The sequence below is a fragment of the Coregonus clupeaformis genome, unplaced genomic scaffold (genome assembly GCF_020615455.1).
Source record: "Coregonus clupeaformis isolate EN_2021a unplaced genomic scaffold, ASM2061545v1 scaf2734, whole genome shotgun sequence".
In the NCBI taxonomy this organism is placed as follows: domain Eukaryota; kingdom Metazoa; phylum Chordata; class Actinopteri; order Salmoniformes; family Salmonidae; genus Coregonus; species Coregonus clupeaformis.
Window position 1 is genome coordinate 34,415 of NW_025536188.1, and position 25,586 is coordinate 60,000.

The window sequence follows — 25,586 nt, forward strand, 5'->3', positions numbered from 1 at the left end:
GAGGGATATCAGCAGGACAAGACAAAACAGACACACAGTTCATACAACCAGACAGGATGACAGTCAGTTCATACAACCAGACAGGATGACAGTCAGTTCATACAACCAGACAGGATGACAGTCAGTTCATACAACCAGACAGGATGACAGTCAGTTCATACAACCAGACAGGATGACAGTCAGTTCATACAACCAGACAGGATGACAGTCAGTTCATACAACCAGACAGGATGACAGTCAGTTCATACAACCAGACAGGATGACACACAGACACACAGTTCATGCAACCAGACAGGATGACAGTCAGTTCATACAACCAGACAGGATGACAGTCAGTTCATACAACCAGACAGGATTAAAGTCAGTTCATACAACCAGACAGGATGACAGTCAGTTCATACAACCAGACAGGATGACAGTCAGTTCATACAACCAGACAGGATGACAGTCAGTTCATACAACCAGACAGGATGACAGTCAGTTCATACAACCAGACAGGATGACAGTCAGTTCATACAACCAGACAGGATGACAGTCAGTTCATACAACCAGACAGGATGACAGTCAGTTCATACAACCAGACAGGATTAAAGTCAGTTCATACAACCAGACAGGATGACAGTCAGTTCATACAACCAGACAGGATAAGACAGTCATAACAGACAGGACAGCAGTTCATGCAACCAGACAGGATGACAGTCAGTTCATACAACCAGACAGCGTGACAGTCAGTTCATGCAACCAGACAGGATGACAGTCAGTTCATACAACCAGACAGGATGACAGTCAGTTCATACAACCAGACAGGATGACAGTCAGTTCATACAACCAGACAGGATGACAGTCAGTTCATACAACCAGACAGGATGACAGTCAGTTCATACAACCAGACAGGATGACAGTCAGTTCATACAACCAGACAGGATGACAGTCAGTTCATACAACCAGACAGGATGACAGTCAGTTCATACAACCAGACAGGATGACAGTCAGTTCATACAACCAGACAGGATGACAGTCAGTTCATACAACCAGACAGGATGACAGTCAGTTCATACAACCAGACAGGATGACAGTCAGTTCATACAACCAGACAGGATGACAGTCAGTTCATACAACCAGACAGGATGACAGTCAGTTCATACAACCAGACAGGATGACAGTCAGTTCATACAACCAGACAGGATGACAGTCAGTTCATACAACCAGACAGGATGACAGTCAGTTCATACAACCAGACAGGATGACAGTCCGTTCATACAACCAGACAGGATGAACAGTCAGTTCATACAACCAGACAGGATGAACACAGCTCAGTTCATACAACCAGACAGGATGACAGTCAGTTCATATGCAACCAGACAGGATGACAGTCAGTTCATACAACCAGACAGGATGACAGTCAGTTCATACAACCAGACAGGATGACAGTCAGTTCATACAACCAGACAGGATGACAGTCAGTTCATACAACCAGACAGGATGACAGTCAGTTCATACAACCAGACAGGATGACAGTCAGACACGTAGCAAAGACACATCACACTCAGGGGAGATACTGTCAAATGTTTAATCCATTCAATATAGGGTTGTCTCTCAGTGCAAGTGCCAAAACAACAATATGAAGTTTTTTGCATTGTGTTCAGGTTATGTACAGGCAGAGTGAACTTTGAACTTAGGACAACATTCAGAAGCAGAACAGGAGAAAGACAAGGTGGTTCCCAGTGGACCAACAGATTGAGACGGAGGTGGGGGGGGTTGAAGCACAATGTACAGAGGTTAGGGGTCAGGGATGGAGGACATCTGCATGCGTCATCCCGGGCCATGTTCATTTGGCATCAAACTGAAGAAAACCATCTGAAACAGGGAGGGACTGGCTGGACTTGTCCAATAAGAAATGCTCATTTTTGTTTTTTTCCGTTGTAAAACATTTTGAAACATTTTCCGTTGTGTGCCCTATTGAACACGCCCCCCTGGTCAACAGCGAAACTAGACTAGAGGTCTGTGGGCCAGTCGGAGCGGCCAGACGAGTCACATGATCATTATAGAACCATGCAGAGGAGCCTAGAAGGAGCCTAGCTAACACAGAGGAATGACCAACAATGTTTTCTTCATTAAACCACAAAAAAAGTCAATTAACAAAAATGACTGGTATATATATTTATATATATCTAAAAGTGCATTATGGTACAAAAATATAGAAGGTCAGCAGCACCTCGATACATTTACAAAATAAATACACCATTCAAACAAAATAAATTACAGCAAAATCTGACATTAATAATAATTGGCATAGTCTTAACAAAACAAAACAGATCAGAACAGGAAGGATTCACAATTATTAAATTCTGTTGCTCCGCAGAGAGAGCATCTGTCGTTTTTTTTTTTGTCTTCCTCAGTATCACTAGTCTGGTGCGTTTACAATATTTACAGAAAATAAATATTACCCCTATTTTACTTTCCAAACCATCAGTATCACAGAACCCTGCAACAGGAGGGCCTGGGTGTCCATCTGGATGATGTCCTCAAGTTGCTGAAACACAAAGAGAGAGAGAGAAAGAAATTAGACGTTCACTGACATTCACTCGGCGATCTATGTAGATCCTGACAAAGAACCAACAACACCACCATCGGCTGTTTGTTTACCTTTAGTCAGAGTGTGACAGTGTTCTAGTGCAGCGCCCCCTTCAGGCCGAAGAAGGGCCCTCGCCACTCCAGGCGGTACCCACTCCCAGGCTCCTCCCCGTCCTGCGCCCAGCCCAGCGAGCGTGCCCGCCTCTTCCTCTTCTCCCCCTCCCTCCTCTCTCCCTCCCTCCTCTTCCCACTCCTTCCTCTCTTTTTCTTCCCCTCCTTGGCCTTCCGCGCCCCGTCTTTGTCTTTGTATGTTTGGGACTTGTTGGTCTCCTGCGGCAGGTTGGTCCCCTCCTCCTCCTCCATATGGAAGCTGATGGGAATGTTCTTGGTGCCCCCTGGAGGTTTGGGGTGGGGGTGCAGGGTACCCCCCGTGGCGCCCAGTCCCAGGCTGACCCCCACCACGGCCCCCGGCAGTCCCAGACCCACCCCGGCTCCGCTGCTGACCCCTGGGCGGGCGGGCAGCTCCCTGATCTCAGCCGTATGGACCTCGTCCAGCAGATCTTGGAGCCACATACGGCGCTTGAAATCCTGCAGCGTCCGACCCTTATCGTGCATCAGCTGGGCGTGGGTCACCGAGCGCTTCCTAGAAGAGGAGAGAGAGAACGGGATGAGGACGGTTTACGACTGGAACGTCCAACTTTAGAACACAGAAGATTGAGAAACGCTGACGTTAGACTTAAGTTTTCTGTTTGGTTTTCCCACCGTGTGCTCTCAGGTTTCCCATAGATGTATCTGACATTTAGAACTACCCTTTTTAAGGAGGTTACAGATAAACTGTTCACTGGCAACAGCATGTTGTTAACCTGGAATTACAACTCGAAAACGTGGTGAAATGTGGGATCACTATGACTGACGCATCGGCCAGAGAAATATCTCAACGTTGGCAGTAAACTGTCGACGGTACTCCGTGTTCTGGTCTGCTCTCCAAACATTCTGCATGTCACAGTCTTGGCCTCACTGTATTAAAGACCCACCACAACTAGAAATATCAACTGTAATTCTACATGATGGTGTCGTTGCCATTCGTCTCTGAAACAAACTGTTTTTAAATCTTTAAAGTAGTCCAGTCCTCTCACTACCTCAAACAACTTAACAGGAGTGAAACCTCTCTGCTCTAGTCTGGATAGCAACAGGGACACTATCCAAACGTCTTGAAACGATTACACATTTCAACACTCTGATCTTTCACATGCCAAAGTAAAGTATAATTTGCTGTTATTTCAAAAAAATATTCACGCTTTGAGTCAGACTGAGACCCACGGCACCAGATCTGGGGAACGGGGCATTCAACATGTTACCACTAGGGGGCAGTCTAAATGAACAACATGTCACCACTAGGGGGCAGTCTAAATGAACAACATGTCACCACTAGGGGGCAGTCTAAAGGAACAACATGTCACCACTAGGGGGCAGTCTAAAGGAACAACATGTCACCACTAGGGGGCAGTCTAAATGAACATGTCACCACTAGGGGGCAGTCTAAATGAACAACATGTCACCACTAGGGGGCAGTCTAAATGAACAACATGTCACCACTAGGGGGCAGTCTAGATGAACAACATGTCACCACTAGGGGGGCAGTCTAAAGGAACAACATGTCCCCACTAGGGGGCAGTCTAAAGGAACAACATGTCACCACTAGGGGGCAGTCTAAAGGAACAACATGTCACCACTAGGGGGCAGTCTAAATGAACAACATGTCACCACTAGGGGGCAGTCTAGATGAACAACATGTCACCACTAGGGGGCAGTCTAAATGAACAACATGTCACCACTAGGGGGCAGTCTAAAGGAACAACATGTCACCACTAGGGGGCAGTCTAAAGGAACAACATGTCACCACTAGGGGGCAGTCTAAAGGAACAACATGTCACCACTAGGGGGCAGTCTAGATGAACAACATGTCACCACTAGGGGGCAGTCTAAAGGAACAACATGTCACCACTAGGGGGCAGTCTAAAGGAACAACATGTCACCACTAGGGGGCAGTCTAAAGGAACAACATGTCACCACTAGGGGGCAGTCTAAAGGAACAACATGTCACCACTAGGGGGCAGTCTAAAGGAACAACATGTCACCACTAGGGGGCAGTCTAGATTAACAACATGTCACCACTAGGGGGCAGTCTAAAGGAACAACATGTCACCACTAGGGGGGCAGTCTAAAGGAACAACATGTCACCACTAGGGGGCAGTCTAAAGGAACAACATGTCACCACTAGGGGGCAGTCTAAAGGAACAACATGTCACCACTAGGGGGCAGTCTAAATGAACATGTCACCACTAGGGGGCAGTCTAAATGAACATGTCACCACTAGGGGGCAGTCTAAATGAACAACATGTCACCACTAGGGGGCAGTCTAGATGAACAACATGTCACCACTAGGGGGCAGTCTAGATGAACTACTGCTCAGGTAACATTACACAGTATTAACTCCTCAACACTACTGCTCAGGTAACATTATAGAGTATTAACTCCTCAACACTACTGCTCAGGTAACATTATACAGTATTAACTCCTCAACACTACTGCTCAGGTAACATTATACAGTATTAACTCCTCAACACTACTGCTCAGGTAACATTATACAGTATTAACTCCTCAACACTACTGCTCAGGTAACATTATACAGTATTAACTCCTCAACTCTACTGCTCAGGTAACATTATAGAGTATTAACTCCTCAACACTACTGCTCAGGTAACATTATACAGTATTAACTCCTCAACACTACTGCTCAGGTAACATTATACAGTATTAACTCCTCAACACTACTGCTCAGGTAACATTACACAGTATTAACTCCTCAACACTACTGCTCCAGTCCTCAACACTACTGCTCAGGTAACATTACACAGTATTAACTCCTCAACACTACTGCTCAGGTAACATTATACAGTATTAACTCCTCAACACTACTGCTCAGGTAACATTATAGAGTATTAACTCCTCAACACTACTGCTCAGGTAACATTATAGAGTATTAACTCCTCAACACTACTGCTCAGGTAACATTATACAGTATTATGGTTAGTAAGTAGGCAGAAGTGCTCATGGTTGAGTTATACTGACCACAACCCCTGACCCTAAAGACTCAGTAGTAGTGCGTCCGTTGACCAAGTTACTGTACACAATTCTACCAACTAATATACATTTATATCCTACACATCTCTCACAAAGGCTCTCCATATGTATTCATCTCTGCTTTTTTTTGTAGGAAGTACATTGAGCACTGAAGAACAACACAGCCTTGATCATTAATACAGAACAACACAGCCTTGATCATTAATACAGAACAACACAGCCTTGATCATTAATACAGAACAACACAGCCTTGATCATTAATACAGAACATCACAGCCTTGATCAAGACTACAGAACAACACAGCCTTGATCAAGACTACAGAACAACACAGCCTTGATCAAGACTACAGAACAACACAGCCTTGATCATTAATACAGAACAACACAGCCTTGATCAAGAATACAGAACAACACAGCCTTGATCAAGACTACAGAACAACACAGCCTTGATCAAGACTACAGAACAACACAGCCTTGATCAAGACTACAGAACAACACAGCCTTGATCCAGACTACAGAACAACACAGCCTTGATAAAGACTACAGAACAACACAGCCTTGATCAAGACTACAGAACAACACAGCCTTGATCTAGACTACAGAACAACACAGCCTTGATCAAGACTACAGAACAACACAGCCTTGATCAAGACTACAGAACAACACAGCCTTGATCCAGACTACAGAACAACACAGCCTTGATCAAGACTACAGAACAACACAGCCTTGATCAAGACTACAGAACAACACAGCCTTGATCAAGACTACAGAACAACACAGCCTTGATAAAGACTACAGAACAACACAGCCTTGATCATTAATACAGAACAACACAGCCTTGATCAATAATACAGAACAACACAGCCTTGATCAAGACTACAGAACAACACAGCCTTGATCAAGACTACTACCAGGTAAGGACTGTTAGTTAGTTTGTTGTAGTCTGACAACACAACACTCCCTGTACAATATCTGTCAACAACACCCACGAAGCTGATCAAGCCTCTACATGTTAATTCCAGGTAAATATTTATTTTATTCCAGACCTCGTAGGTCAACAGGTAAGAGCTATGTATTTGTTTGCAACACAACAGTTATTGTACAATATCATTTACATTTTAGTCATTTAGCAGATGCTCTTACCAGAGCGACTTACAGGAGCAATCAGGGTTAAGTGCCTTGCTCAAGGGCACATCGACAGATTTTTCACCAAGTCGGCTCGGGGATTAGAACCAGCGACCTTTCGGTTACTGGCACGGCGCTCTTAACCACTAAGCTACCTGCCGCCCTAGTCAACTATTATCTGTGTATCCATGATGCTGAACTCCTTGGCCTTCGGTATGAGATGATTCATTGCAGAGAGAGGGAGAGTGTTTCCACTGTAGTTAAACTGATCAGCCTGCTAGCTGCCAAACACTAAGAGATGACTTTGCCTTTCTTTTGGAAAATCACTTTTTCCCCTCGGAGAGAGCAGCATCCACTAACTAATCCCTACTCTTACAGAGGCATCATGCTGTGTTCAAGAACATTGGGAAACGGCGGCATTCCAAAACGTTTCCCAAAGTTCTTGACCTTGGGATTTCATTAGAAGTCATTGTCATATATGGCAGAGAACCCAGCTATTAAAGAGAGATCCCGCTCTGCATCATACTGGGTGTGTGGGGGTGGGTTTGGGTGTAACAGAGAGAAATACACTCTGACTGTCACCTCTAGTTAACATCAGTCTGACAGGTTTTTAGCAGTGAAGTACACCTGGACACGCTGGAAACAAACAGCTGGAGTATCTTTGGTTTACCAAGACAGCTGGAGTATCTTTGGTTTACCAAGACAACTGGAGTATCTTTGGTTTACCAAGACAGCTGGAGTATCTTTGGTTTACCAAGACAGCTGGAGTATCTTTGGTTTACCAAGACAGCTGGAGTATCTTTGGTTTACCAAGACAGCTGGATTATCTTTGGTTTACCAAGACAGCTGGAGTATCTTTGGTTTACCAAGACAGCTGGAGTATCTTTGGTAACCAAGACAGCTGGAGTATCTTTGGTTTACCAAGACAGCTGGAGTATCTTTGGTTTACCAAGACAGCTGGAGTATCTTTGGTTTACCAAGACAGCTGGAGTATCTTTGGTAACCAAGACAGCTGGAGTATCTTTGGTTTACCAAGACAGCTGGAGTATCTTTGGTTTACCAAGACAGCTGGAGTATCTTTGGTTTACCAAGACAGCTGGAGTATCTTTGGTTTACCAAGACATCTGGAGTATCTTTGTTTTACCAAGACAGCTGGAGTATCTTTGGTTTACCAAGACAGCTGGAGTATCTTTGGTTATCAAGACAGCTGGAGTATCTTTGGTTTACAGAGAGTTTACAGCAGAGAGGTGGAATAAAGGAGGAGAGAAAGGAAGAGAGGAAAAGACAGAACACCCTGAGGCAGCTGAGCTCCCCTCCTAGTTCTGGGCCCCTGGACAGAGTCCCCAATGGCACCCTATTCCCTATACTGCACTACTTTTGACCAGGGCCCATAGGGGTAGTGCACTATGTAGTGAAGATGGTGCCGTTTCAGACGCCTCAGCCCTGATCCAACCCTAACCCAGTGCTCCAGGCTGCTAACACCTCAGCCCTGATCCAACCCTAACCCAGTACTCCAGGCTGCTCCAGGCTGCTAACACCTCAGCACTGATCCAACTCTAACCCAGTGCTCCAGGCTGCTCCAGGCTGCTAACACCTCAGCCCTGATCCAACCCTAACCCAGTGCTCCAGGCTGCTCCAGGCTGCTAACACCTCAGCACTGATCCAACCCTAACCCAGTGCTCCAGGCTGCTAACACCTCAGCCCTGATCCAACTCTAACCCAGTGCTCCAGGCTGCTAACACCTCAGCCCTGATCCAACCCTAACCCAGTGCTCCAGGCTGCTAACACCTCAGCCCTGATCCAACCCTAACCCAGTGCTCCAGGCTGCTCCAGGCTGCCAACACCTCAGCCCTGATCCAACCCTAACCCAGTGCTCCAGGCTGCCAACACCTCAGCCCTGATCCAACCCTAACCCAGTGCTACAGGCTGCTAACACCTCAGCCCTGATCCAACTCTAACCCAGTGCTCCAGGCTGCTCCAGGCTGCTAACACCTCAGCCCTGATCCAACTCTAACCCAGTACTCCAGGCTGCTCCAGGCTGCTAACACCACAGCCCTGATCCAACCCTAACCCAGTGCTACAGGCTGCTAACACCTCAGCCCTGATCCAACTCTAACCCAGTGCTCCAGGCTGCTCCAGGCTGTTACTCTGCACAGCAATCTGTTATCTTTTCAGATAGTGTGTGAACGGCCAGCACAGTGTTGGGCAGCTCTTGGGCAGGTCCTGTTACCCAGGACCTAATGTTTAGGATAACACTGTTAGCCAGGACCTAAGGTTTAGGATAACACTGTTAGCCAGTACCTAAGGTTTAGGATAACACTGTTAGCCAGGACCTAAGGTTTAGGATAACACTGTTACCCAGGACCTAAGGTTTAGGATAACACTGTTAGCCAGGACCTAAGGTTTAGGATAACACTGTTAGCCAGGACCTAAGGTTTAGGATAACACTGTTACCCAGGACCTAAGGTTTAGGATAACACTGTTAGCCAGGACCTAAGGTTTAGGATAACACTGTTAGCCAGGACCTAAGGTTTAGGATAACACTGTTAGCCAGGACCTAAGGTTTAGGATAACACTGTTAGCCAGGACCTAAGGTTTAGGATAACACTGTTAACCAGGACCTAAGGTTTAGGATAACACTGTTAGCCAGGACCTAAGGTTTAGGATAACACTGTTAACCAGGACCTAAGGTTTAGGATAACACTGTTAGCCAGGACCTAAGGTTTAGGATAACACTGTTAGCCAGGACCTAAGGTTTAGGATAACACTGTTAGCCAGGACCTAAGGTTTAGGATAACACTGTTAGCCAGGACCCAAGGTTTAGGATAACACTGTTAGCCAGGACCTAAGGTTTAGGATAACACTGTTAGCCAGGACCTAAGGTTTAGGATAACACTGTTAGCCAGGACCTAAGGTTTAGGATAACACTGTTAGCCAGGACCTAAGGTTTAGGATAACACTGTTAACCAGGACCTAAGGTTTAGGATAACACTGTTAGCCAGGACCTAAGGTTTAGGATAACACTGTTAGCCAGGACCTAAGGTTTAGGATAACACTGTTAGCCAGGACCTAAGGTTTAGGATAACACTGTTAGCCAGGACCTAAGGTTTAGGATAACACTGTTAACCTGACTCACTACAACCTGCTCTGACTCACTACAACCTGCTCTGACTCACTACAACCTGCTCTGACTCACAACCTGCTCTGACTCACTACAACCTGCTCTGACTCACAACCTGCTCTGATTCACTACAACCTGCTCTGATTCACTACAACCTGCTCTGACTCACTACAACCTGCTCTGACTCACTACAACCTGATCTGATTCACTACAACCTGCTCTGACTCACTACAACCTGCTCTGATTCACTATAACCTGCTCTGACTCACTACAACCTGCTCTGACTCACTACAACCTGCTCTGACTCACTACAACCTGCTCTGACTCACTACAACCTGCTCTGACTCACTACAACCTGCTCTGATTCACTACAACCTGCTCTGACTCACTACAACCTGCTCTGACTCACTACAACCTGCTCTGATTCACTACAACCTGCTCTGACTCACTACAACCTGCTCTGACTCACTACAACCTGCTCTGACTCACTACAACCTGCTCTGACTCACTACAACCTGCTCTGACTCACTACAACCTGCTCTGATTCACTACAACCTGCTCTGACTCACTACATACCTGCTCTGACTCACTACAACCGTATATGGAAACCGGTTTAGTGGGCCCTTTGCGCCGAGCCGTATGTGAATATCAGCACTCTTCTATAACACTAGCTGGGCAGGGCCACTCTGGAGCTCCAAGCCGAATGGGAACCAGGCAGAGCCTTCTGCCTCTCTGAGGCTGTCCCTACGTATGGGACATCAGCACAGAGATAAACAGGGCAGGGCTCCAAGCCGTATGGGACATCAGCACAGAGCTAAACAGGGCAGGGCTCCAAGCCGTATGGGACATCAGCACAGAGCTAAACAGGGCAGGGCTCCAAGCCGTATGGGAACCAGGCAGAGCCTTCTGCCTCTCTGAGGCTGTCCCTACGTATGGGACATCAGCACAGAGCTAAACAGGGCAGGGCTCCAAGCCTCTCTGAGAGCATGTGTGTGTTTCTGGTGGTTGAGAAAGGCAGAAGACAAATTAGCGTTTCTAATCCACTGGACAATAAAGTATCTATGATATTATATTCTCTGCTGCTCTGAGCTTTAGGGGATCCTTGTCTCCCAGCCAGGGGTTTCTGGAGTGGCTGGGGCTGCACATATACTGTCCTTGGAGGACATAGAGGCAGACCACCTGGTATGGCAGGACATTGATAAAGGCCCAGTGTTGTAGTGTCTCAGTGTTGTGTTGTAGTGTCTCAGTGTGTCTCAGTGTTGTGTTGTAGTGTCTCAGTGTTATGTTGTAGTGTCTCAGTGTGTCTCAGTGTGTCTCAGTGTGTCTCAGTGTTGTGTTGTAGTGTCTCAGTGTTGTGTTGTAGTGTCTCAGTGTTGTGTTGTAGTGTCTCAGTGTTATGTTGTAGTGTCTCAGTGTTGTGTTGTAGTGTCTCAGTGTTGTGTTGTAGTGTCTCAGTGTGTCTCAGTGTTGTGTTGTAGTGTCTCAGTGTGTCTCAGTGTTATGTTGTAGTGTCTCAGTGTTATGTTGTAGTGTCTCAGTGTTGTGTTGTAGTGTCTCAGTGTTATGTTGTAGTGTCTCAGTGTTATGTTGTAGTGTCTCAGTGTTGTGTTGTAGTGTCTCAGTGTGTCTCAGTGTTGTGTTGTAGTGTCTCAGTGTTGTGTTGTAGTGTCTCAGTGTTATGTTGTAGTGTCTCAGTGTTATGTTGTAGTGTCTCAGTGTTGTGTTGTAGTGTCTCAGTGTGTCTCAGTGTTATGTTGTAGTGTCTCAGTGTTGTGTTGTAGTGTCTCAGTGTGTCTCAGTGTTGTGTTGTAGTGTCTCAGTGTGTCTCAGTGTTATGTTGTAGTGTCTCAGTGTTATGTTGTAGTGTCTCAGTGTTGTGTTGTAGTGTCTCAGTGTTATGTTGTAGTGTCTCAGTGTTGTGTTGTAGTGTCTCAGTGTGTCTCAGTGTTGTGTTGTAGTGTCTCAGTGTGTCTCAGTGTTGTGTTGTAGTGTCTCAGTGTTGTGTTGTAGTGACTCAGTGTTGTGTTGTAGTGTCTCAGTGTTGTGTTGTAGTGTCTCAGTGTTGTGTTGTAGTGTCTCAGTGTGTCTCAGTGTGTCTCAGTGTGTCTCAGTGTTATGCTGTAGTGTCTCAGTGTTGTGTTGTAGTGTCTCAGTGTTGTGTTGTAGTGTCTCAGTGTTATAATGTAGTGTCTCAGTGTGTCTCAGTGTTATGTTGTAGTGTCTCAGTGTTGTGTTGTAGTGTCTCAGTGTTATGTTGTAGTGTCTCAGTGTTGTGTTGTAGTGTCTCAGTGTGTCTCAGTGTTGTGTTGTAGTGTCTCAGTGTTATGTTGTAGTGTCTCAGTGTGTCTCAGTGTTGTGTTGTAGTGTCTCAGTGTGTCTCAGTGTTGTGTTGTAGTGTCTCAGTGTTGTGTTGTAGTGACTCAGTGTTGTGTTGTAGTGTCTCAGTGTTGTGTTGTAGTGTCTCAGTGTTGTGTTGTAGTGTCTCAGTGTGTCTCAGTGTGTCTCAGTGTGTCTCAGTGTTATGTTGTAGTGTCTCAGTGTTGTGTTGTAGTGTCTCAGTGTTGTGTTGTAGTGTCTCAGTGTTGTGTTGTAGTGTCTCAGTGTGTCTCAGTGTGTCTCAGTGTGTCTCAGTGTTATGTTGTAGTGTCTCAGTGTTGTGTTGTAGTGTCTCAGTGTTGTGTTGTAGTGTCTCAGTGTTGTGTTGTAGTGTCTCAGTGTGTCTCAGTGTGTCTCAGTGTGTCTCAGTGTTATGTTGTAGTGTCTCAGTGTTGTGTTGTAGTGTCTCAGTGTTGTGTTGTAGTGTCTCAGTGTGTCTCAGTGTTGTGTTGTAGTGTCTCAGTGTGTCTCAGTGTTATGTTGTATTAAATTGTGTTTCTGCTGTGTGTGGTATTAAATTGTGTTTCTGCTGTGTGTTTCTGCTGAAAGAGTAGTTGGTGACGTGGTTACTGTAGTTCTTATGATGAAACTCAGAGGTAAAACGGCCAATTTGTTCTAAGGACCATTTCTGTGAATCTCCACAACTACAATATGTCCAATCGGTGCCCTGAACACTAGGCCTGTTAGTTTTTTACATAACAGTAAAACCATTGAATAGCATCCATCACCACACCAAACTGAAAACATCATGAAAAGTAATATTCTCAATTATTTTCCTTAGAAAAAGATTAACATTAGATCAAGAACAACTGGTTACATAATTTTATAAATTTCTCCAAGCTCTTCCAAAACTATAGAGCAGTGGTATATTTTCTTGTCCAATGCAATAACATCCTGGTAAGAGGCTGGCCTCCCATACAGAGAGAGGCTTGAAGGGAGCTGTGTTTACATCCATGCAGATATTTCCTGTGATTCTCAGGGAGGCTGAGGGAGGGAACTGAACAGGGCCTGTCTTTGAGAAAACGATCTCCCTCTGTTTTTTTTTAACCTTTAATAAAGCCCAACATCAAACACTCTGCTAAGGCACAACTAGAGGGAGGAAGGACAGAAGAGAGGAAAACATCAAGGAAGGGTTGGAGACATCCTGTTGTGGCATGCTTCCAACAGAACAGACCTCCTTCTTGGCCTACCTGATGGTAACTGTTTTTAAGGAAGAAAAGAAGGCTGAGAGAGAGAAAGAAATAGACCACTGTGTTTCCTCCTCCCCACTAGGCATGTCATTTCTCTGCTCTGTCTGATTGCAGCTCTATCCAACCTTTGGCAGCCAGTTTGCTAAAGCTTTAGTTATGGGTGAGTCCTGAGGCTCGGTGGCCCAGGTCCAACGCTATCGTTATGGGTGAGTCCTGAGGCTTGGTGGCCCAGGTCCAACGCTATCGTTATGGGTGAGTCCTGAGGCTTGGTGGCCCAGGTCCAACGCTATCGTTATGGGTGAGTCCTGAGGCTCGGTGGCCCAGGTCCAACGCTATCGTTATGGGTGAGTCCTGAGGCTTGGTGGCTCAGGTCCAACGCTATCGTTATGGGTGAGTCCTGAGGCTTGGTGGCCCAGGTCCAACGCTATCGTTATAGGTGAGTCCTGAGGCTTGGTGGCCCAGGACATATGCTATCGTTATGGGTGAGTCCTGAGGCTTGGTGGCCCAGGTCCAACACTGAGTCCTACTCTACAGACGCTTCAGGACTAACCACCTGCTGAGTCCTACTCTACAGACGCTTCAGGACTAACCACCTGCTGAGTCCTACTCTACAGACGCTTCAGGACTAACCACCTGCTGAGTCCTACTCTACAGACGCTTCAGGACTAACCACCGGCTGAGTCCTACTCTACAGACGCTTCAGGACTAACCACCTGCTGAGTCCTACTCTACAGACGCTTCAGGACTAACCACCTGCTGAGTCCTACTCTACAGACGCTTCAGGACTAACCACCTGCTGAGTCCTACTCTACAGACGCTTCAGGACTAACCACCTGCTGAGTCCTACTCTACAGACGCTTCAGGACTAACCACCTGCTGAGTCCTACTCTACAGACGCTTCAGGACTAACCACCTGCTGAGTCCTACTCTACAGACGCTTCAGGACTAACCACCTGCTGAGTCCTGCTCTACAGACGCTTCAGGACTAACCACCTGCTGAGTCCTACTCTACAGACGCTTCAGGACTAACCACCTGCTGAGTCCTACTCTACAGACGCTTCAGGACTAACCACCTGCTGAGTCCTACTCTACAGACGCTTCAGGACTAACCACCTGCTGAGTCCTACTCTACATACGCTTCAGGACTAACCACCTGCTGAGTCCTGCTCTACAGACGCTTCAGGACTAACCACCTGCTGAGTCCTGCTCTACAGACGCTTCAGGACTAACCACCTGCTGAGTCCTTCTCTACAGACGCTTCCAGGACTAACCACCGGCTGAGTCCTACTCTACAGACGCTTCAGGACTAACCACCTGCTGAGTCCTACTCTACAGACGCTTCAGGACTAACCACCTGCTGAGTCCTACTCTACAGACGCTTCAGGACTAACCACCTGCTGAGTCCTACTCTACAGACGCTTCAGGACTAACCACCTGCTGAGTCCTACTCTACAGACGCTTCAGGACTAACCACCTGCTGAGTCCTGCTCTACAGACGCTTCAGGACTAACCACCTGCTGAGTCCTGCTCTACAGACGCTTCAGGACTAACCACCTGCTGAGTCCTTCTCTACAGACGCTTCAGGACTAACCACCGGCTGAGTCCTACTCTACAGACGCTTCAGGACTAACCACCTGCTGAGTCCTACTCTACAGACGCTTCAGGACTAACCACCTGCTGAGTCCTACTCTACAGACGCTTCAGGACTAACCACCTGCTGAGTCCTACTCTACAGGGGCCCCGTGAACCCGCTACACTCTCTCTCACCGTTTGTTAGTCGCCACGTTAAAAGCTCCTCCTGGGATGACCCAGCAGCGCCTGGTTCTAATCTCCTTTACCCCAGGAACCAGGAACAAACCTGACAACACCGCAGCCAAATCATTCTCAGATGTTACTGCTCACATCCCTCCCTCTGAGCAGAGATGCTGCCCTGATCCAGTTAGATAGACGCTGGCAGTGTCCCAAATGGCACCCTAGTCCCTTTATAGTGCAGTGGGCCCTGGTCAAAAGTAGTGCACTATAAAGGGGGATGGGGTGTCCTTTCAGACGCAGCCATAGACTCTCTCCACATAGAGAACCACAGTGACATAATATCAAGTCTCACAGATGTGTCAATGTTATGAGGCTTTACCTTTACCAGCTCTTACCCACATCCTCTCCTCTCCTCTCCTCTCCTCTCCTCTCCTCTCCTCTCCTCTCCTCTCCTCTCCTCTCCTCTCCTCTCCTCTCCTCTCCTCTCCCACTCCTCTCCTCTCCTCTCCCTCTTCCTCTTCCTCTTCCTCTTCCTCTCCTCTCCTCTCCTCTCCCACTCCTCTCCTCTCCCTATTCCTCTTCCTCTTCCTCTTCCTCTTCCTCTCCTCTCCTCTCCTCTCCTCTCCTCTCCTCTCTCTCCCTCTCCTCTCCTCTCCTCTCTCCTCTCCTCTCCTCATCTCCCCTCCTCTCCTCTCCGTCTGGCTCTCTGACTGTCTATGGCTTCATTGAACCTGCCTCACCCAGAGAGCTCCTCAGTCAGAGACCAGAGAGACGGAGGACAGGCCTCACAGAGAACCACTGCAGCCTGTCAGAGATATTATATTTCAAAGGGGAAAAGCTCTCAGAGCATGTTTTGCATTCTGGCCCCCATGGGTTTCATGGTGTGCATCCCAAATGGCCCCCTGTTTCCTTTATAGCTGCCCTATGGGCCCTGGCCAGAAGTAGTACACTACATAAGGGATAGTAGTACACTACATAGGGGATAGTAGTACACTACATAGGGGATAGTAGTACACTACATAGGGGATAGTAGTACACTACATAGGGAATAGTAGGACACTACATAGGGGATAGTAGTACACTACATAGGGGATAGTAGTACACTACATAGGGGATAGTAGAACACTACATAGGGAATAGTAGGACACTACATAGGGGATAGTAGTACACTACATAGGGGATAGTAGTACACTACATAGGGGATAGTAGTACACTACATAGGGAATAGTAGTACACTACATAGGGAATAGTAGTACACTACATAGGGGATAGTAGAACACTACATAGGGGATAGTAGAACACTACATAGGGGATAGTAGTATAGGGGATAGTAGTACACTACATAGGGGATAGTAGTACACTACATAGGGGATAGTAGTATAGGGGATAGTAGTACACTACATAGGGGATAGTAGTACACTACATAGGGGATAGTAGTACACTACATAGGGGATAGTAGTATAGGGGATAGTAGTACACTACATAGGGGATAGTAGTACACTACATAGGGGATAGTAGTACACTACATAGGGGATAGTAGTACACTACATAGGGGATAGTAGTATAGGGGATAGTAGTACACTACATAGGGGATAGTAGTACACTACATAGGGGATAGTAGTATAGGGGATAGTAGTACACTACATAGGGGATAGTAGTACACTACATAGGGGATAGTAGTACACTACATAGGGGATAGTAGTATAGGGGATAGTAGTACACTGCATAGGGGATAGTAGTACACTACATAGGGGATAGTAGTACACTACATGAGGGATAGTAGTACACTGCATAGGGGATAGTAGTACACTACATAGGGGATAGTAGTACACTACATAGGGGATAGTAGTATACTACATAGGGGATAGTAGTACACTACATAGGGGATAGTAGTACACTACATAGGGGATAGTAGTACACTACATAGGGAATAGTAGTACACTACATAGGGGATAGTAGTACACTACATAGGGGATAGTAGAACACTACATAGGGGATAGTAGTACACTACATAGGGGATAGTAGTACACTACATAGGGATAGTAGTACACTACATAGGGGATAGTAGTACACTACATAGGGGATAGTAGTACACTACATAGGGAATAGTAGTACACTACATAGGGGATAGTAGTACACTACATAGGGGATAGTAGTACACTACATAGGGAATAGTAGGACACTACATAGGGGATAGTAGTACACTACATAGGGGATAGTAGTACACTACATAAGGGATAGTAGTACACTACATAGGGGATAGTAGTACACTACATAGGGGATAGTAGGACACTACATAGGGGATAGTAGTACACTACATAGGGAATAGTAGTACACTACATAGGGGATAGTAGTACACTACATAGGGGATAGTAGTACACTACATAGGGGATAGTAGTACACTAATTGGGGATAGTAGTACACTACATAGGGAATAGTAGTACACTACATAGGGGATAGTAGAACACTACATAGGGGATAGTAGAACACTACATAGGGGATAGTAGAACACTACATAGGGGATAGTAGTACACTACATAGGGGATAGTAGTACACTACATAGGGGATAGTAGTACACTACATAGGGGAAAGTAGTAAACTACATAGGGGATAGTAGTACACTACATAGGGGATAGTAGTACACTACATAGGGATAGTAGTACACTACATAGGGGATAGTAGTACACTACATAGGGGATAGTAGTACACTATAGTAGTACACTACATAGGGGATAGTGGTACACTACATAGGGGATAGTAGTACACTACATAGGGGATAGTAGTACACTACATAGGGGATAGTAGAACACTACATAGGGGATAGTAGTACACTATAGTAGTACACTACATAGGGGATAGTAGTAAACTACATAGGGGATAGTAGGACACTACATAGGGGATAGTAGTACACTACATAGGGGATAGTAGTACACTATAGTAGTACACTACATAGGGGATAGTAGTACACTACATAGGGGATAGTAGTACACTACATAGGGGATAGTAGTACACTACATAGGGGATAGTAGAACACTACATAGGGGATAGTAGTACACTATAGTAGTACACTACATAGGGGATAGTAGTACACTACATAGGGGATAGTAGGACACTACATAGGGGATAGTAGAACACTACATAGGGGATAGTAGTAAACTACATAGGGGATAGTAGTACACTACATAGGGGATAGTAGAACACTACATAAGGGATAGTAGTACACTACATAGGGGATAGTAGTACACTACATAGGGGATAGTAGTACACTACATAGGGGATAGTAGTACACTACATAGGGGATAGTAGTACACTACATAGGGGATAGTAGTACACTACATAGGGGATAGTAGTACACTACTTAGGGGATAGTAGTACACTACATAGGGGATAGTAGTATACTACATAGGGGATAGTAGTACACTACATAGGGAATAGGGTGCCATTTGAGCCTCACTACCCAGGGTTGTCGGACTTGAAAGACGGTTTACTCTGCTAGGCATAATATCCTTCCACCAGGACCGCTGGGTTTAGCTTGGTCAGCCGCCTGGCCGTGCATCAGCACTATTCAACCCTCTTTAAGACTCCTCTTTATCCTGACAGACACCAGGCAGCTAGAGGGGGCCCAGCCCAGCCCAGAGAGACCTGACCAACCAGGACAGACCATGAGGCACGGAGGGAACAGCTAGAGGGGGCCCAGCCCAGCCCAGAGAGACCTGACCAACCAGGACAGACCATGAGGATCGGAGGGAACAGCTAGAGGGGGCCCAGCCCAGAGAGACCTGACCAACCAGGACAGACCATGAGGCACGGAGGGAACAGCTAGAGGGGGCCCAGCCCAGAGAGACCTGACCAACCAGGACAGACCATGAGGAATGGTAGGGAACAGCTAGAAGGGGCCCAGCCCAGCCCAGAGAGACCTGACCAACCAGGACAGACCATGAGGAATGGAGGGAACAGCTAGAGGGGGCCCAGCCCAGCCCAGAGAGACCTGACCAACCAGGACAGACCATGAGGCACGGAGGGAACAGCTAGAGGGGGCCCAGCCCAGAGAGACCTGACCAACCAGGACAGACCATGAGGCACGGAGGGAACAGCTAGAGGGGGCCCAGCCCAGCCCAGAGAGACCTGACCAACCAGGACAGACCATGAGGCACGGAGGAACAGCTAGAGGGGGCCCAGCCCAGAGAGACCTGACCAACCAGGACAGACCATGAGGAACGGAGGGAACAGCTAGAGGGGGCCCAGCCCAGAGAGACCTGACCAACCAGGACAGACCATGAGGAATGGAGGGAACAGCTAGAGGGGGCCCAGCCCAGCCCAGAGAGACCTGGCCAACCAGGACAGACCATGAAGCACGGAGGGAACAGCTAGAGGGGGCCCAGCCCAGAGAGACCTGACCAACCAGGACAGACCATGAGGAACGGAGGGAACAGCTAGAGGGGGCCCAGCCCAGAGAGACCTGACCAACCAGGACAGACCATGAGGAATGGAGGGAACAGCTAGAGGGGGCCCAGCCCAGAGAGACCTGACCAACCAGGACAGACCATGAGGAATGGAGGGAACAGCTAGAGGGGGCCCAGCCCAGAGAGACCTGACCAACCAGGACAGACCATGAGGAACGGAGGGAAAAGCTAGAGGGGGCCCAGAGAGACCTGACCAACCAGGACAGACCATGAGGAACGGAGGGAACAGCTAGAGGGGGCCCAGCCCAGAGAGACCTGACCAACCAGGACAGACCATGAGGAATGGAGGGAACAGCTAGAGGGGGCCCAGCCCAGCCCAGAGAGACCTGACCAACCAGGACAGACCATGAGGAATGGAGGGAACAGCTAGAGGGGGCCCAGCCCAGCCAGAGAGACCTGACCAACCAGGACAGACCATGAGGCACGGAGGGAACAGCTAGAGGGGCCCAGCCCAGAGAGACCTGACCAACCAGGACAGACCATGAGGAACGGAGGGAACAGCTAGAGGGGGCCCAGCCCAGAGAGACCTGACCAACCAGGACAGACCATGAGGAATGGAGGGAACAGCTAGAGGGGGCCCAGCCCAGAGAGACCTGACCAACCAGGACAGACCATGAGGCACGGAGGGAACAGCTAGAGGGGCCCAGCCCAGCCCAGAGAGACCTGACCAACCAGGACAGACCATGAGGCACGGAGGGAACAGCTAGAGGGGGCCCAGCCCAGAGAGACCTGACCAACCAGGACAGACCATGAGGCACGGAGGGAACAGCTAGAGGGGTTCCAGCCCAGCCCAGAGAGACCTGACCAACCAGGACAGACCATGAGGAATGGAGGGAACAGCTAGAGGGGGCCCAGCCCAGAGAGACCTGACCAACCAGGACAGACCATGAGGCACGGAGGGAACAGCTAGAGGGGGCCCAGCCCAGAGAGACCTGACCAACCAGGACAGACCATGAGGAATGGAGGGAACAGCTAGAGGGGGCCCAGCCCAGAGAGACCTGACCAACCAGGACAGACCATGAGGAACGGAGGGAACAGCTAGAGGGGGCCCAGCCCAGAGAGACCTGACCAACCAGGACAGACCATGAGGCACGGAGGGAACAGCTAGAGGGGGCCCAGCCCAGCCCAGAGAGACCTGACCAACCAGGACAGACCATGAGGCACGGAGGGAACAGCTAGAGGGGGCCCAGCCCAGAGAGACCTGACCAACCAGGACAGACCATGAGGCACGGAGGGAACAGCTAGAGGGGGCCCAGCCCAGCCCAGAGAGACCTGACCAACCAGGACAGACCATGAGGCACGGAGGGAACAGCTAGAGGGGGCCCAGCCCAGAGAGACCTGACCAACCAGGACAGACCATGAGGCACGGAGGGAACAGCTAGAGGGGGCCCAGCCCATCCCAGAGAGACCTGACCAACCAGGACAGACCATGAGGCACGGAGGGAACAGCTAGAGGGGGCCCAGCCCAGAGAGACCTGACCAACCAGGACAGACCATGAGGCACGGAGGGAACAGCTAGAGGGGGCCCAGCCCAGCCCAGAGAGACCTGACCAACCAGGACAGACCATGAGGCACGGAGGGAACAGCTAGAGGGGGCCCAGCCCAGAGAGACCTGACCAACCAGGACAGACCATGAGGCACGGAGGCAACAGCTAGAGGGGGCCCAGCCCAGCCCAGAGAGACCTGACCAACCAGGACAGACCATGAGGAATGGAGGGAACAGCTAGAGGGGGCCCAGCCCAGAGAGACCTGACCAACCAGGACAGACCATGAGGCACGGAGGGAACAGCTAGAGGGGGCCCAGCCCAGCCCAGAGAGACCTGACCAACCAGGACAGACCATGAGGCACGGAGGGAACAGCTAGAGGGGGCCCAGCCCAGCCCAGAGAGACCTGACCAACCAGGACAGACCATGAGGCACGGAGGGAACAGCTAGAGGGGGCCCAGCCCAGAGAGACCTGACCAACCAGGACAGACCATGAGGAATGGAGGGAACAGCTAGAGGGGGCCCAGCCCAGAGAGACCTGACCAACCAGGACAGACCATGAGGCACGGAGGGAACAGCTAGAGGGGGCCCAGCCCAGAGAGACCTGACCAACCAGGACAGACCATGAGGAACGGAGGGAACAGCTAGAGGGGGCCCAGCCCAGCCCAGAGAGACCTGACCAACCAGGACAGACCATGAGGCACGGAGGGAACAGCTAGAGGGGGCCCAGCCCAGCCCAGAGAGACCTGACCAACCAGGACAGACCATGAGGCACGGAGGGAACAGCTAGAGGGGGCCCAGCCCAGCCCAGAGAGACCTGACCAACCAGGACAGACCATGAGGAATGGAGGGAACAGCTAGAGGGGGCCCAGCCCAGAGAGACCTGACCAACCAGGACAGACCATGAGGAATGGAGGGAACAGCTAGAGGGGGCCCAGCCCAGAGAGACCTGACCAACCAGGACAGACCATGAGGAATGGAGGGAACAGCTAGAGGGGGCCCAGCCCAGCCAGAGAGACCTGACCAACCAGGACAGACCATGAGGCACGGAGGGAACAGCTAGAGGGGCCCAGCCCAGAGAGACCTGACCAACCAGGACAGACCATGAGGCACGGAGGGAACAGCTAGAGGGGGCCCAGCCCAGAGAGACCTGACCAACCAGGACAGACCATGAGGAATGGAGGGAACAGCTAGAGGGGGCCCAGCCCAGCCCAGAGAGACCTGACCAACCAGGACAGACCATGAGGAACGGAGGGAACAGCTAGAGGGGGCCCAGCCCAGAGAGACCTGACCAACCAGGACAGACCATGAGGCACGGAGGGAACAGCTAGAGGGGGCCCAGCCCAGAGAGACCTGACCAACCAGGACAGACCATGAGGCACGGAGGGAACAGCTAGAGGGGGCCCAGCCCAGAGAGACCTGACCAACCAGGACAGACCATGAGGCACGGAGGAACAGCTAGAGGGGGCCCAGCCCAGAGAGACCTGACCAACCAGGACAGACCATGAGGAACGGAGGGAACAGCTAGAGGGGGCCCAGCCCAGAGAGACCTGACCAACCAGGACAGACCATGAGGAACGGAGGGAACAGCTAGAGGGGGCCCAGCCCAGCCCAGAGAGACCTGACCAACCAGGACAGACCATGAGGAATGGAGGGAACAGCTAGAGGGGGCCCAGCCCAGAGATACCTGACCAACCAGGAAAGACCATGAGGAACGGAGGGAACAGCTAGAGGGGGCCCAGCCCAGAGAGACCTGACCAACCAGGACAGACCATGAGGCACGGAGGGGACAGCTAGAGGGGGCCCAGCCCAGCCCAGAGAGACCTGACCAACCAGGACAGACCATGAGGAACGGAGGGAACAGCTAGAGGGGGCCCAGCCCAGAGAGACCTGACCAACCAGGACAGACCATGAGGAACGGAGGGGACAGCTAGAGGGGGCCCAGCCCAGCCCAGAGAGACCTGACCAACCAGGACAGACCATGAGGAACGGAGGGAACAGCTAGAGGGGGCCCAGCCCAGAGAGACCTGACCAACCAGGACAGACCATGAGGAACGGAGGGAACAGCTAGAGGGGGCCCAGCCCAGAGAGACCTGACCAACCAGGACAGACCATGAGGCACGGAGGGAACAGCTAGAGGGGGCCCAGCCCAGCCCAGAGAGACCTGACCAACCAGGACAGACCATGAGGCACGGAGGGAACAGCTAGAGGGGGCCCAGCCCAGCCCAGAGAGACCTGACCAACCAGGACAGACCATGAGGAACGGAGGGAACAGCTAGAGGGGGCCCAGCCCAGAGAGACCTGACCAACCAGGACAGACCATGAGGCACGGAGGGAACAGCTAGAGGGGGCCCAGCCCAGAGAGACCTGACCAACCAGGACAGACCATGAGGCACGGAGGGAACAGCTAGAGGGGGCCCAGCCCAGAGAGACCTGACCAACCAGGACAGACCATGAGGCACGGAGGGAACAGCTAGAGGGGGCCCAGCCCAGAGAGACCTGACCAACCAGGACAGACCATGAGGAACGGAGGGAACAGCTAGAGGGGGCCCAGCCCAGAGAGACCTGACCAACCAGGACAGACCATGAGGCACGGAGGGAACAGCTAGAGGGGGCCCAGCCCAGAGAGACCTGACCAACCAGGACAGACCATGAGGCACGGAGGGAACAGCTAGAGGGGGCCCAGGAGGGTGTGAAGAGGCAACAAACTAACTACCAAGCAAACAAGGACATTTCTGTTTGTAGCCGGTGGTCCAAAACCCCCTGCATGGCTAGGAGAGGAGAGGAGAGGAGGAGGAGGGGAGGGGAGAGGAGAGGGGGAAGAGGAGGGGAGAGGGGGGACTTCTGGGGGGAAGACCGCCTAAGACGCCCAAAGCGGCCCTAAAGGAGCGCTTGGGAACTGGCGGGAGGGAAGGAGGGAAAAGAGGGGGGTCGCTTTATCACAGAGGGCTTTTTTCCTCCCTCTCCCTCTCTCCCTCCCCTCCCTCTCTCTTCCCCCCTCTCTCTTCCCCCCCCCTCTCTCTCCCTAAGTACACACACAGGTGGGTGAACTCTATCAAAACAGCTGGCGGCACGGTCCACAAATGAGAACATTTTCCAGTCTGTTAGAGGCAACACGTCCTCGCTCCCCCACCATGAAACACTGCTTTAATACGTAATAAAACAAATACTAATATAAATACATTATAATGTTAATAATTAATTAAAATAATATTCTATAAAAAATAAGAAAACGAATACAAAAAAGTTATTAGTAACGACATCGGAAACGAATTGATTTGAGCAATATTCCCATCCTCTGATTTGTTTCACCTTCTCTGCTTCTTTTGATATGGAATGAAGACCGCGATCAAACTCGATGTGACGTTAATGTAAAGTAAAAAAAAAGAGCGTTTTAAGTAAATGTGTGTTAAATAGGGACTTACATCCTGTTGGTGAGGCCGTCGATGGGCCTTCCATAATGAGGAACAGGGGAGCACAGCAAGAACACAGCAAAGCACCACTGCTGTGCAACTCTCCTCGAGCACAACATCTTGGCGACAGTCTGCTGCAAAACAAGAAAATACTGCATTTAAAATGTGTACTTTTTTAAAATTATTTTGAGATTATTACAAGGTATTGTTAATACAACCAAACATACAGATAAAATATATTTAATTTAATTATTGAAATATGAAATATTCATTAGCCTTTCATTTTTTTTTTTTTTTTGGGGGGACTTATTTTCATGAAATATTTTTCTAACCTACAAAATGTCCCTGTGCTTAGATATTTCTATATCTTCTACCACAGAAAAAAACGCAATCTGTAATGTTATTCCTGGTGAATAACTGTTAACAGACAACGCTGGTATTGATTTAAACCACAGTATAATCACGGATGGTTCTGTTTCCACCGCTGGACTCTACATAGTTCCTGCCAGTTCAGCCTGTAAAGGCTGCAGCAGCTCCACTGAAGTCAAACCAGAACCAGACCAGCATGTCTCTCTCTCTCTCTCTCTCTCTCTCTCTCTCTCTCTCTCTCTCTCTCTCTCTCTCTCTCTCTCTCTCTCTCTCTCTCTCTCAGCTAAACAACCATTCCACCAAGTCCACTTAACCACAACAAAGCCCTGCTCAGCTCCGCTCTGCTGGAATAAAACCAACCCGCCAGAGGAGAGGAAGAGGAAGAGGAGAGGAGATGGGTTCGTCCCGCTGTACGTCTGGTCAGTCTCGTCCTCCGACCCCCAGAAGAGAGAGAACTCTCTCCAAGGTTCCAGGCTGGAGGGAAAACATGACCAACCCCTCCAAAGGTAAAGGTCAAACCCCCCAGAGTGGTAAAGGTCAATCCAGGTGGTTATGGTGTGTTAAAACAGAGAGC

General features: G+C 49.3%; 1 protein-coding gene across 2 annotated transcripts in view; it reads right to left on the minus strand.

The window, feature by feature from the left end:
* Nucleotides 1-1,573: 1,573 nt before the first annotated feature.
* pthlha (parathyroid hormone-like hormone a) overlaps nucleotides 1,574-25,586 on the minus strand; it is a 24,409-nt gene continuing 396 nt past the window's right edge. Inside the window, exons 1-4 of one of the 2 annotated variants that reach the window (XM_041870755.2) lie at nucleotides 25,373-25,586; nucleotides 24,656-24,777; nucleotides 2,647-3,217; nucleotides 1,574-2,533 (exon numbers count right to left, since the gene is read on the minus strand). The exon at nucleotides 25,373-25,586 is cut by the window's right edge and continues 56 nt beyond it. In XM_041870755.2, the coding sequence (XP_041726689.1) occupies nucleotides 2,671-3,217; nucleotides 24,656-24,762 (654 nt within the window). In that variant the 5' untranslated portion in view covers nucleotides 24,763-24,777; nucleotides 25,373-25,586 and the 3' untranslated portion in view covers nucleotides 1,574-2,533; nucleotides 2,647-2,670. The remainder of the gene's footprint in view (nucleotides 2,534-2,646; nucleotides 3,218-24,655; nucleotides 24,778-25,372) is intronic. The other variant, XM_041870754.2, reaches the window with a different exon arrangement.